This window comes from Styela clava, chromosome 15 (genome assembly GCF_964204865.1).
Source record: "Styela clava chromosome 15, kaStyClav1.hap1.2, whole genome shotgun sequence".
NCBI lineage: Eukaryota > Metazoa > Chordata > Ascidiacea > Stolidobranchia > Styelidae > Styela > Styela clava.
Genome location: NC_135264.1, coordinates 1,855,448 through 1,869,866, shown reverse-complemented (window position 1 = coordinate 1,869,866; position 14,419 = coordinate 1,855,448). Strand labels below are relative to the sequence as shown.

The 14,419-nt window shown below is 36.3% G+C and overlaps 1 protein-coding gene across 1 annotated transcript; it reads left to right on the top strand.

Moving 5' to 3' along the window:
* The first annotated feature begins 10,316 nt into the window (after nucleotides 1-10,316).
* Nucleotides 10,317-12,394, top strand: LOC144411767 (arylacetamide deacetylase-like). The gene is made up of 2 exons (XM_078109358.1): nucleotides 10,317-10,474; nucleotides 10,928-12,394. Exons 1-2 carry the CDS (start codon nucleotides 10,382-10,384, stop codon nucleotides 11,096-11,098), a joined length of 264 nt encoding a protein of 87 aa, XP_077965484.1. The 5' UTR covers nucleotides 10,317-10,381; the 3' UTR covers nucleotides 11,099-12,394.
* The last annotated feature ends 2,025 nt before the right edge of the window (nucleotides 12,395-14,419 follow it).

The following is a 14,419-nucleotide window of genomic DNA, read 5'->3' as shown; positions in this document are numbered from 1 at the left end:
TTCTTGGCCTGAATCGCTTGTTTTCTGAATAAAGGTCCACAATTCATATGTTTTGTTATATTCATTATGACATCATACAAAACCTATGTCTTAGCAGTTAAAGGTGGATAAAGACGCCAAATGGGAGCTGCGGAACTGCGCGTTCTGTTTGACAAATTCGAAAACTACTGTGCGATTATTGTCGACGAGACGCCAGGGAAATTATAGAAATTAATTGGAAATCCCTGTCTCCAAATTAACTTTATTTTTATTATTATATTTCGCGTCGGCTTTGATCTTCCGTATCGTCACTTTAAAATGAAAAAGTAAACAATATCTTTGCTACTGGCCTCGGGATTCGTTGTATTTCCTGTCACATCCATGTTTTTGCATTAAATATAACTCATGAAATGTCGTCACTGCGGATCGGTGAAAATTTCTGATAAGATTGACTCAATGTTACTTCATTAAGAACTTGTATTAATGTTTCCAATTTTACAAAACGACCAACTGAATAATTAAAAAGCATGCAACATTAGGGCGACATTATGCTCATCGAGGAATTGAAATAATATCATATCCACTGGAAATAAATAAAAATATTATACCGCAAATATAACACTCAATTCTGACGCCATTGTCCGTTAGCCAGAAGTGTATGCTGATTCTCGTGTCTCGTACGATGTGCTGTCCAAGCGTTTAATTCGGCGACGTACAAACGACGTGCCGTGTCCAAGCCACGTGTTGTGTTAACAGATATTAGAACAGTAAACTGTTATTCTAATATTCGATAGGATATTCGAATATTTTCCCCAACTCGAACCAAACTGAAACCACGCGGACTGCCGACAAAGCCACCCCCATGAATATCCACAGGAAGTCATCCATCAATGAGGCAGAAGCAGAATCCTGACGCGGGTCGAGTAGGGTCCAAAACTTGTGTCAGAATTTTTCCTTCCAAGGATCGGTTATTTTTCCGCAACTCAACATCGAGTCATCAAAGTTTGTGTCTGTATTCTTTTGTCCTCTTTTCCAAAACTAATTGCAAATAGCTTCGGTTTGCTTCGCTCAGTCAATCGCAAAAAATCTGGTCCAACTAGCCATCTGCCAGAATTCTATAAAAACTTAGGAATATCCATTCATCTAGTGCAGTAATCAGTTGGATTTTGCGCGGAATCAGCTTTAAGTAGAACAATTCTGGCAATTTTCTTGGAATGCTTCGATAATATTTGACAGAATATGCCAAATTTGTACAGGGAATATTTACATTCAACATCTTTGAATTGACGAGGAATTGAAATATTTCGAAAAATTATAGAATTACTCCACTTTGATCAAGACTTCCGTCTCTTATTGTTGAATTCGTCATATCAAGCATCAGATATTGAACTTACAACAGTAGAGCTTTTCTATTTGTAACAAAACCTGTGAACTCCTGGTGATCAAGTATGAAGCAATCCCTTTCCCCTCCCACAGTTCAAGCTCAAGCACTTTTCGCAGTAAGTCTCTCGATATCTAAATCAATACTTGTGGCGACACGATGAACGCATATCTTACGTGGAATCTGATTTAGAATTCGAAACCCATTCAAAGTAAGTAAATCAACTTAGAAGTCCATATCGATATTGCGCTACTAGGAAATTTATTTAAAAATTCGCCACATATGATGAATCAACATCTCCGAAAGAACGGAACAATAATTTATACGCACATGGCTGTTTTCAACAAAAACAATTATTTTAACAGTTAAAAATTGCAGAATTAATATCATTTTTGAAAAATCGAGTATATGAAGCATGACTATCATATTGACGTTTATAGCTGTCGGTCTTTCCAAAAAATCACTCCGATGCGATTTTTTATAAAATCATTATTTTTTAGGTTGTTTCGTAAGACTTTTTATACGAGCTGCGTGATCGTTTTAGTTTTCGTGATTCTCATTCCTCCACATAAAATCAAATTCATCAGGACGGTAAAATAATTTAATTTTACTGTTCGTGAAAATATATTCTCGTCCATCTTTAAACGACTCACTGAGCGACAAATCGTACGCCGTGCCTACAGATTCACTGGACCAGCTTTTCCCGATTTGTTCTTGTAGCGTGGTTAAATGGTCACGTAAACCACAATGCATCAAAATTGAAAATTTTCTTATTGTCAAAACTTGTACGCAAATTTTTGACCAAGTCCAATCAAGACGAGTTTCAATTCCTATTGGTTCATGTTGTCGACCCACTCCACGCAAAATGCTGGAAGTGCGCTATGGAATTATCCGACGCGATTAAAATCACAGCTTGATTCGCTTCAATATTGGCCAACGGAATATCGTGTAAGTAATGCATGTATTGATCTCTTTTAAGCATTCTAGCTGAATGTGGTAGGCGTGACTCGATCACAAACACGTTGTTCAACGCCAATATTCGTCGTAACCAGATTTCACCGATAATATTACTACTTCTGTATCTTGCGAAACGCCTTTGTGTCATAAGGTGTCAGTGCTAACACGGGTATGGTTTATATTTAATAGACCAAGTTTTCGTTTCGATACATGATGTATATATAATTGAGATTTGACTAGCAGAGTCTACCACAGCGATAACTTATTCAGAAAAGCCCAATGGATCCTTCACTACAACTGGCAAAAGCTGAAACTGGACACCACGTCTGAAACATTTGCATTGGCAACGCTGTTTGTACAAGTAGAGACATTGCGATGATTGTTAGCATTTGATCTTCTTGTAAAGATCCTCAGGCCATGGATCACTGAATGCTGCTTACCCGAACAAGCGCGACACATGTTAGGAAATCTATACCAAAAAGCAAACTGACCAAGTTCGAAACAATTGAAACATAAACTTGATTCTAGTGAAAATCTTCTTTTTTTACGTCATTGGACAAAAAAACTTGAAAAATGTAAACCATTGCAGAAGCAACTACGTTTTTGTGGAAGCTTGAACGTATGACTTAAATTGGAGATTGGAGTTCTGCCTACTTCAGGGGTGGGCAACCTTTGGCACGCGTGCCAAACTTGGCACGCGAGCCCATTTATTCGGCATGCGAGCGAGGCCTCAGAAACGAGATCGTCTTATTTCAGATAAAAAGTTTCGAGACTGAATTATCTGATAAAACTCAGTGTTCGTTTATTCATTATCGTTTGTTAACAATCTGTTATTTATTTAAGTTCTTTTTGTCTTTTCATGGCTTCAAAGAAATATATATATCATGGCGTAGCAACTGAGCTCTCGACGAATTTTGTCGGAATTAACACAACGTTTGGCTACATTGTTACGTAATATATATTTCTGATTGATTTATGAAGTGGTGCAGCTCACTTTGGTTAGAGTTACTTGCTAACTTACTGTTATAACTTGATTTCGAAAGAAATATAAGCTATTAGGAAAGGGAATACAAGAGAGAAGTGCAGAAAACGAACTATTACATGATTGGGATGCCATTCCCGAGAATTTTTTTAAAACTTGAAAACTTAGCAATGCACTATTCTACAACAGGGGTCAATAAACTGAAGGCCAAATGCGGCCCGCGAGCTAATTTGTTGCGGCCCTCGAACAACCCGACATTTATTAAATGAAGCAAAAATTGTTCCCAAATTTATTATTGTATGTACGCGGATTTATGTGGTAACAAGTTCTGCTGTATGACGCTTGTTTTGAAATATGTAGCGTCAGTTGCATGTCGTTCGAGTTAATTGTGATCTTTAAAATTCAAAAATGTTTGGAAAACGCAGGATAGCTCGCGACGAGGACTGAACATTCCAATGTGCTTCGACGAAAAATTCGAGCCGAGACCCAGGACTGCGCCACAGTTGATCTATGCGACAGTGCGAAACAAGTAATGGGCACGTTCGGAAGCACATATTGCTCCGAACAGCTTTATCTGAAATGCATTACACTTGGAATAAACTTCGTACTCGCTTGTCAGGTCTTCTTTGGAAGACGTACCGTGGGGGCAAGTGGCAAAAAAACATCATCCTTCACATTAATACCAAGTAAATGAAAACAATATGTTGTTGAATAATATATATATATTAAGAAACGGCACATACACATCTCATAGTAGCAGGCTTTCAACGCAATAATAGAATGTGTGAATGCGCCACAATTTGAAATTCAATCTAGCGCTTGTACGAAGGAGGAAATATTGCGGCCTGCGCGCTACAGGGAATGTGTATGCAAGTACATAAAGTTTTCCGACTAGTGCTCTACATCATCTGCATATGCTTGTGAATCTTTGTTCTCAGTTATGATTGGAATTTTAATAAGTCGTCTCGTAACAGGAGTAGCCTGGACGTTGAAACCAGTAGTTCGTATATTTCTTTGAAAGTTACAAAATATAAACCCAATGTAAAATCTCTATCAGCGGTAATGCAGCAGCAGAAGTCTCACTGAGATAGAATAAGAAAAGTAATCAAATCTATTTGTCGGACTGATAATATATCCGAATAGTGAATCCGTCTGTAGGCCTACATGTTTGAAAGGTTTATTATTATGTATTTTTGCTTTGGAAGTAGCAAAGCATTGTTACTTATCGATCTTAAGATCGGTAAGTATATTGATAGGTATTTGTCTGTATGTATGTATGTCTGTCTGTCTGTCTGTATGTATGTCTGTCTGTATGTATGTCTGTCTGTTAGATGCACGCGATATCTCACGAAAGCGAGATTGAATCTGCTCCAGATTTTGCATGTGCATTCATCTTATCTCGGACCAGTAGCCTATTGATTTTGGGCGAATTATGTCGTATAATTAGCGAGTTATCAATCAATTATTGATATAGTGATCTAGATTTTTGTAAAGCGAGAGAATTTTGAAACCCGCCGAGTGTGTGTGCGCGATGCGCAGTGCGCAAGTTACAAGAGCGGATGAATCGAAACTGCAGTTTCTGTTTTGGGGGATCCCCTAACTATCGATCGATAAGTCTTCGGTTTCCAACCGATATTCTCGTTTTTAATTTTGGTCGGCACGCGGAAGAATTTTGTTGTTAAATTTAGCCGATTTTGGCACGCGAGCCGAAAAAGGTTGCCCACCCCTGGCCTACTTGAACCTTGTTGAGTACATTTACGTACAAAATACACACTGCATATATAGCATCCACACCACACATACAAATTGACAATTTCGTTATCTTCATAGGTTTTGTTTCCGTATTTTCAACTCCAATTGTTTTTGGAAGTTGAGTAAACATTTTTTTTTTAATATTTCCCTCCGTTATCCATTTCATCAACACATTTCATATAATTTCCGGGGCCGGTATGTACGAAATGTTTTATTGCCCATTTTATGGAACCGCCCTTTAATTTAAGCACTGTAAAGTTAGTCAACGTCCCTCCTTTTACTGTGGCGAATAAATATCTCACCCCCCCCCCTCTCTCGCTAGAAAATTTGAAATTTTGTTGCCACAAGGTAGATGCACGTCGCACAATGCGGATCAGGGAGTCTGCTGTGCAAATGCATGTTTTATTAATGATGGGTTTTCCTATTTCGCGTTTGACTCATGCCATACTTTGCAAAATGATTATCAGGTGGGAATTTGATACTTAGAATATTGTTAGGTTTATTCATCATATATTACCCGAATAGGTTTTGAGGATTGCTCTAATATATGCAATGTTATATTAATCATTGTCTTATTTTGTATCCTAGCATACTCGCGGCTGTTCTTTGAGTATTTGTCAAAAATAGTCAATTTATTATTAACACCAATACTGAAGCACTAAGACTGTTAACACTGATGTCAACATCAGATGTGTTTCAGGCTGATAACAAAGTTTCTTGTTGGTGCATAAATTGAAGACAATAATTTGGATACCAAAGGACAGGATACGACTTTAGTTAGCTCGTAACTCGTAACCGTAGTGGGAAACCTTACTTCAAACTACTTATCCCACATGCACAACCTTTACATTTGCTCAATTTCTGATGAATGAGCTAGTATGAAAGGGAGGTTTGAAGATCATAGTGCCAGTATTTGACAAGTCAAAGACAGTTAAACTCACATATTTTATTATCCACATATTTTGTTTCTGTTATCATTTTCTTAGAAGTATTTTGTGGTTCTCGTGATTGCATCGCATACGGCACCGATGTCCTAGCAATAGAATGATGAGAAATAAGATTAGAAAAGCCGATACTCGCATTCGCTGAATGCCCGTAAAATTAGAATTTTTCACATTATAAAAAATAAGGAACGGGTAGATATAGTTGACAAGCTTCCAAATACATGATATGTGGCTTAAAGTAATTACATTTAATCTCAAACAAACTTTGTAATATATATATATGAAGACGTTGTGGAAATATTACTTGTCTTAGTGAATTGGATGGAGCAAGATTCGAATCTCAATTTACATGCGTGTCGAATCCATAGATTTGCTGGAATCGTATTGAAGATCGATTTCTCTACATCTTTTACCGATACAATATTAATTTGTGTTTCTACTAATTGCAGCATCCGTTATATAAGATCTACCCTTGGGTGGTCCAAGGTTTCGGGGTTGGCGTGACGCAAAAACTTTTGGCGATGTTTCGCGGGCCGCAGTAGGAGAAAACCCAAAAGTGATAAAACATCGGGAGTTTGCCCATTTACAAATTCTTGTATGAACTGAGGTTTTCAAGTGTAATACAAATATAATTCAGGGCAGTATTACAGTTAACCTAACATAGTAACTACAGCTTTAATATTTTTGTCATAAAACTTGAATTATATTTACATCAGAGCATATTTCGTTTGGTTGTGTTACTTGTAGAACCAGGACATAACGTATGTATATATATATACCAAATTAGGTTTTGTATGTGTTTAATCTTTATCGTGCTGATTGATTTGAAATATAGAGAGTTGTGATATTATAATACTGAAAAATTGAGTTGTCTATCCGTATGAAATATTGAGTTTATGTTCATTGTTTTCAGCAGATGCCATGTTCCTGATTCTATTCCAAGTTCCACCGTGTTGACTGTTTTTGTTTTGAATAAACTACACAGATTTTTAGTTGAATTACATTGGGACAGCACTTTAAAGCACAGACAACATGCTGAAACACTTTGCCCTCTCATATCAAACACTGGTAACTGGTTCAGAAACAAATCGTTTAGTTCGTGACAGGACTTGTTTATTGCGGGCGCGTTGTCGTAATCTCTAACCACTAATAATAAGCTACGAATGTAAATTTTTATTTTATTTTGAATAGTCGGAAACATTTCTAAAATATTGCATTTGAAGAATATCCTAACGTGAAAACCAGAAGAATGAGCATGTGTTCAAGTATTCAAAATTAAATGAAACATCACTAATGTTTCTAGAGAAAGATCAAAAGCTTCCTTCTTCACCCTTTCGAAAGTTACAAAACCATCTACACAGAAAGCTGAACTCACATCTTCCATTAACCTTCTGATTTCTGGTTTTCTTCTCGCTAAAGATATTTGAGTTTTGAGTCGATTTCTCATGCTCCACATTTTTAGGGAATATTTGCAAATGAGCGTTCTTGGCCTGAATCGCTTGTTATCTGGATAAAAGAACTCAATTCATATATTTTGTTGGAATCATTATGACGTCATACAAAACCTATGTCTTAGCAGTTATAGGTGGATAAAGACGCCGAAACGGCAAAATTATAACCGCATATAGAAGTATAGGCTGAGGTATGTTTCGTGATTATGGCGTGATTGTTTCGGCCATCCACATACATATGTCGGTTCTTTTAATCACGCGCGTATCAAGTCTTGCGATCTGGTGGATATCGATATTTAATTTTTTTAATTTATTGCGGAACTACTGTGCGATCATTGTCGACGAGACGCTAGGAAAATTATAAGAATAAATTTGCAATCCCCATCTCCAAATTAACTTTATTTTGATTGTTATATTTCGTGTCGGCTTTAATCTTCCTTATCGTCACTGTAAAATGAAAAAGTGAACAATATCTTTGCTAATGGCCTCTGGATTCGTTGTATTTTCTGTCACATCCATGTATTTGCATTAAATATAACTCATGGAATGTCGTCATTGCGGATCAGTGAGAATTTCTGATATGATTGACTTAATGTTATACTTCAATAAGAACTTGTATCAATGTTTCGAAATTTATAAACGGCCTACTGAAAAGTTGGAAATCATGCGACATTGAGAAACTTATGCTCGTCGAGGAACAATATAATAACCACTGGAAATAAATAAAAATATTATAACGCAAATAAAACACTGAATTCTGACGCCATTGTCCGTTAGCCAGGAATGTATGCTGATTCTCGTGTTTCGTGCACTGTGCTGTCCAAGCGTTTGATTCAGCGACGCACAAAAGGCGTGTCGCGTTCAGGTCACGTGTTGTGTTACCAGATATTAGAACAGCAAACTGTTACTCTAATATTCGATACGATATTCGAATATTTTTCCCAACCCGAACTAAACTTAAATTCATAACCACGCGGACTGCTGACGAAGCCACCCCCATGAATATTCACAGAAAGTCATAAATGAGGCAGAATCCTGACGCGGGTCGAGTAGGGTCAACTAGTGTCAGAATTTTTTTTCCCAAGTCCGGCTCTTTTTCCGCAACTTAATATCGAGTCATCAAAGTTATTGTCGTTGTACTCTTTTGTCTTCTTTTCCAAAACTAATTGCAAATAGCTTCGGTTTGCTTCGCTCAGTCAATCGCAAAAAAGCTGGTTCAACTTGCCATCTGTCAGAATTCTATAAAAACTTAGGAATATCCATTCTTCTAGTGCAGTAATCAGTGGGATTTTACGCGGAATCAACGTTAAGTTGAACGACTGTGGCAATTCCTCTTGGAATGCTTTGATATTATTTGACAGAATATGCCAAATTTGTACAGGAAATATTTACATTCAACATCTTTGAATGGACGAGGAATCGAAATATTTTGAAAATTTATAGAATCACTCCACTTTGATCAAGACTTCAGTCTCCGATTGATGAATTCTTCATCCCAAGCATCAGATATTAAACTTACAACAGTAAGGGCTTTTCTATTTGTGACTAAACCTGTGAACTCCTGGTGTTCAAGTATGAAGCAATCCTACTTGCTTCCACAGTTCAAGCCCAAGCACTTTTCGCAGTAAATCCCTCGATATCTAAATCAATACTTGTGGCGACACAATGAACGTATATCTTACGTGAAAACTGATTTAGAATTCGAAACCCAGCACCGAGACACGAATATTTATTAAATCTTTATTTTTTAAGTCGTTTTGTAAGACTTTAGAAACTTATACGAGCTGCGTGTTCGTTTAGTGCAGTGTTTCCCAACCCGAGTCCGCGGTCTCAAATGAGTACGCGGAGCGTTCGAATGAGTCCGCAACGAGTCAGAAATGTTTTACGAAACTTAACCATCAGCCAAGTTACGATTCCTGTTAGAATTTACATAAAACATAAAAAGCAAGTTTATTCACTTAACATAAATCAAGTCCATAATTACTGGATCATATACTGGACTTATATTCGAATATTCAACTATTAGAATAGCAATTTACTATTCGAAAATTTGGTAACAGGTGACGCGACAGGTCACTTGCGCGTCGCTTAATCAAACGATTGGATTTCACAATTTACCGTACTTGCGGACGAAAACACGAGTCGGCACAAGCGTGGATAAATATCTAAGTGGTATTCCTCGCGAGCTCGAACAACGAGGTATAATTTTTTTTCTGGTAGGTGTCAATGGCGGCAACTAAATTTTTCTAAATTGAAAAGCGGCAATACAAATTACTTAAAATAAAAACGGAAACCACCATAAGTTATGTTTTATGATGATCCTCGGTCGATTAAAAACGCTTGCGAATCGCTAATTTGCGGGGGCTATCGTAGTATACTTACCAGGACATTTTACCTTAGGATTCTTTGCTTTACTGCCTTCGCATTGGTACGTACAGTACTGGAGCGCCATAAGTATTGTACGAACAGCTCAGGATTGTAGAATTCACAAAAATACTAATTAAAACAAAATACGAGAATATCAGTCAGAGACCGAAGACTTATCGATCGAAAGTTAGGGGATTCCTCAAAACAGCGCTCTTACTCCATAGTGACACCTTGTGTTCCATCACTAATTAATTAATACCTCGCTAATTGTACGACATATTTCGCCCAAAATCAAAAGGTTTTTGGTCCGAGATATGATGAATGTACGCCGTGCATACAGATTCGCTGGATCAACTTCCCCCGATTTGTTTTTGTAACATGGTATAATGTTCACGTAAATCACAATGCATCAAGTTTAAAATTTTTTATTGTCAATACTTGTACGCATATTTCCGATCAAGTCCAACCAAGAGAAGTTTCAATTCCTATTGCTCAACTCACCGACGAAGAAAAAAGGTCGTTTTCAGTTGTGTCTTCAAAGCTACAGGCCGTAGTGTCTGACTGGAGAATGCCGCCACTTGCTGCATCTGACTCATCGTTACGAAAGCTTCCTATAACCAACGTGATGACGTGTGAATATGACGTACTTCGTGACGACGGCGTGAGTTTTTGGATATTTTAAGTTGTTAAACACCGGTAAATGAAACATACTAATCTAGTTTAGTGATGCCAAGAATCGGTTCCAGTGAAAAATTTTGATTACATGCCGTATTAGTTTTCTTTTCATTTATCAAATAGCCTGACCAAAAATCAAATATTTCCCAATGGTGACAGCATCAAATATTTTTGAAGCCTGAATATTTATGAAAATAATTTGAAAGACATTGCTTTACATTGCCACTAAACATATGTCTGCTCATGCGCGAACCACACTGACTAGACAACCCAAACATTAAATGAACAACAGCAGTCGCTCGATTCCCTTCCCTTTCTTGCCTGTGATTTGAAAATCACCTCAAAGTCGATTTGAAGAAAAATTCAAATTTGAACATTTGATGCGTTTAGCAAACGTCATAACTTGACCTTTGTAATCGTTTAATTCATTCATGTTTAGATAATCTTCTACGAAAGAATGAAAGCACTTGGGAAACGAGTGACTCACCAAAATTGGGATTTTGGCACTCATGCTTTGATAAACGTTTACGGGATTGTAGAGTATTATCGAATGGAATGGGAAATGAATTATATGTTTGAAGTAATTCGCAAAGTCGTGAAGCGGTGTTAATTGTTGCCGAAGCCAATGTAATTTTCACATTTGTTAAAATATGAAAGCCGTGTGAATGTTAGGGTAACATTTGATTCTCACTTGAGTAAATCCTCCGCAAAATCGGACATGGGCAAAGGTTCTTTCCATATTCACGGCTAATTTTTCATTGATGTTGGAAAAATAACGGAACATTTAAATAGAAACGCTTCCCCAAATACCAACCAACTCGCCATTTAAAATGATTTTTAAAGTTAAAACTGATATTCACCCAGTTCAATTTATTTCAAAAACACGCATAAAGTCAAACTTTAGTATTTTATTTTGACATTTATACCTGTTTATGAAACGCAATCTATTTTTATATATTCTTCATAAAATCTAATTTAATTTTGTGGATTTTCATTTGAACGCACTCTCATTATATCGCTTCTATACGAATACATTTTAGGGTCAGTAACTCACCAGCTAAAAATTGAAGAGTCTTCTGAAGGTGATTTTATGCATTTTCAAATATCTTCGAGATTCCCTACAATTTGCATTCTTATATAAATTTTGCTAATTTTATAAATAATGCGTTGCATGTGGGTTTTATATCAATCGAATGCCAAACGAACCAAAATACCAGTAATATAATATTTGGATCATATGTTGAGCGCTGCTCTCGTGATTCATTCGGCCATCATGCTTGGCTTGGTACTGATATAATAGTAGTTGGTACAACCCGTTCAACCCGGTTTAAGTTCAAACTTAAAATGATGGATACCAAACTTGTAGTCTTCTAGGACCTAGGTCAACGTCTCTGGGCGGATAAGCTGTGTAGTAGTACGCGAGGCATGGTAATTTCTGATCAAAAGCATCTATGCGGTTCAAGCAGAGCCTGTACTACGCATTATAATAAATTTAAGAAGAGGTAAAGGGTTCTCACTCTTGTCCAGAATCCAGATACCTTTCAATGCACCCTGCAACTACATATTAGTTCCTTCTAAATTGTTTTTTGAATAACATGCAGTTACTGGTTCCAATTTCTGGTACGAATAGTTTCAATGAACAAGTCATTAAAATCCAATGGCTTGGGGCTGAAAGACTTAATTTTTTCAACTTTGTAGTTAAATCAATGATCTGCTAGTATGGGCGGTCATAAAGCACATTGTTTAATTTCCCCCTGCACTCTACGCTTCTGCTTTACAATTGAAGGTAGATTTCTTTTTTCCATCGACCTGCAAGTAATTTAGATAATCATGAGCAATGTTCAGATACGTTGGTGAAGACATAAAGGTTGAATAAACCCAATCTTGCATATTACATAAGTGAGCAAGATAACGATACAAATGATTTCATACTGTAATATTGATACCACTTGCGGAAAATAGCAATTTGATATGACTTTAATAGAATCAACCGACAAGTATAGCTTACTTCAACTAGAGCAGGGCTTCCCAACTTGTGGGTATAGCTGAGGTTTCCTAGTGTTCTGAATTAAAAAAGGAAATAATTGAATTACTTTATCGTAGCTGCATTAAAATATTCTGTGATAAAGGTGTTTCACGTCGAATTTTATATTTAAGGGACTTTGGCTATATAATATATAAAATTGAAATTCAGATTTAGTACCCGAACCAAACGAAAATCTCAAACTCGACAAGCAAGGGTCACAGGTATACCTTCCAGTACAGGCAGTCCAGAATGAGTAATTATATTATTAATATAGTATGTATGAATTATAGTAGTGATACTCAGTCCACTAAAATTGAATAGTTCGCGATTTAACTTGAATATCGCAATACACACCTGGGGGTTCAAACAACTTTGAATAAAATCTTAGGGGTCCACAGGATGGAATTCTCTTCTCTAAGCTAATGATGCCCAATTCAATCTGATAGAGTTGGTGGTTCGGAAGAATTGAAACAATAAATTGAATTTTTTTATAATTTTGAAAAACTTAGCACACTAAAACATCATTTTATACTTACACATCTATCAGTAGAGATTACAGCGCAGGGCATAGTTTTAATATCAGCGTCCCAGTATTATTAACGAAGTAAGCAATAACAAATGAATATTTAAAAAAAAACTAATTGTGCGTCAGTGTTTCTGAATTATTATCGATAGTTTATAGAACCATAATTTGCGATTGTAACATCACTATTATTCCATAACCCTATGCAGATATTCTTGACTGTAATTACCATAATCTGAATGGCCACATGTCTTATACAGTCGTTGAATGTTTCTGTGTTGTTTCTTTCAATGAACCATCATCCGCTATACGCTTGTCGTTGATTTTTCGATTCTTTTCACATCTTGTAAATGCTCTGTTTTATACTGCGGTCGGTATTGATCATCAGTGTCTGGAAAGAGCAGGGTAAGACAGATGTTCGAAGACAGAGTTTTTATAATAAAGAGAGTAGGTCATACAATTGATCTATTTATTTCTGGCAAATGCCATATTACTGAGATTCACTTATATAAACAATTTTTAAAAAAAGAAACATATTCAAAAGTGGGGACAGACAGTGCCGATATATCTTCATTTACATGCATTTCTAACTAAACACACATATACAATGGCAACTAAAGAAATATAGTGTTTTGACAAGCTTACTTAATAAGTCTTTGACTCGGAAGATCCATGTTTATGTAAATTCCTATCGCATATCAGGTTTTCATGATGTTCATGAAATATGTTTAATATTGACCTGTATATTTAGCGTTAGTTGCAATCATCGACAACACGTGTTTTATATTTTCCAAAAAAATCAATGTTTTTTAAACATGAATTTACGACCCAGAAATCTGCAATAACAATAATGCAAGATGGTAGTGACTCTAAAGTTGTTGAATACAGATCGATAAATATTATTCTTCAAGATTGGTATTCTCTCCCGCACTATTTTAAAACCATCATATACTTTTACAATAATCTATATACATGCGAAAGCATATTTCCGCACATGAATTTCATAGAACCGAGTACCAAGAACCCCCCCAGTCCCGATTCCATTCTTGCATATGTACATACACAATACAACCCAACGGATATAATACTTGTGCAAAAAATGCAACAGCATGTTTCTCACTCTTGCAGACATCGAATAAATAATATATATAAACGATTTTTCTCTTCTATTCTATTATAATAATGAAATTTTTGATCCACATTGAATATTTCCCAGCCCCTGAAATCGTATGTCAAAATCTAGTCTAGATGGAATGCCTTGCTTAAGCAATTCAAAACTCGCACACGAGTTACGTAAATTGATGAATAATAAATTATAAGTTTGGAAATCCTACTGTTATTTCTATTTGTAAACGTAGGCGAATGAAAATATCACCCAAAAG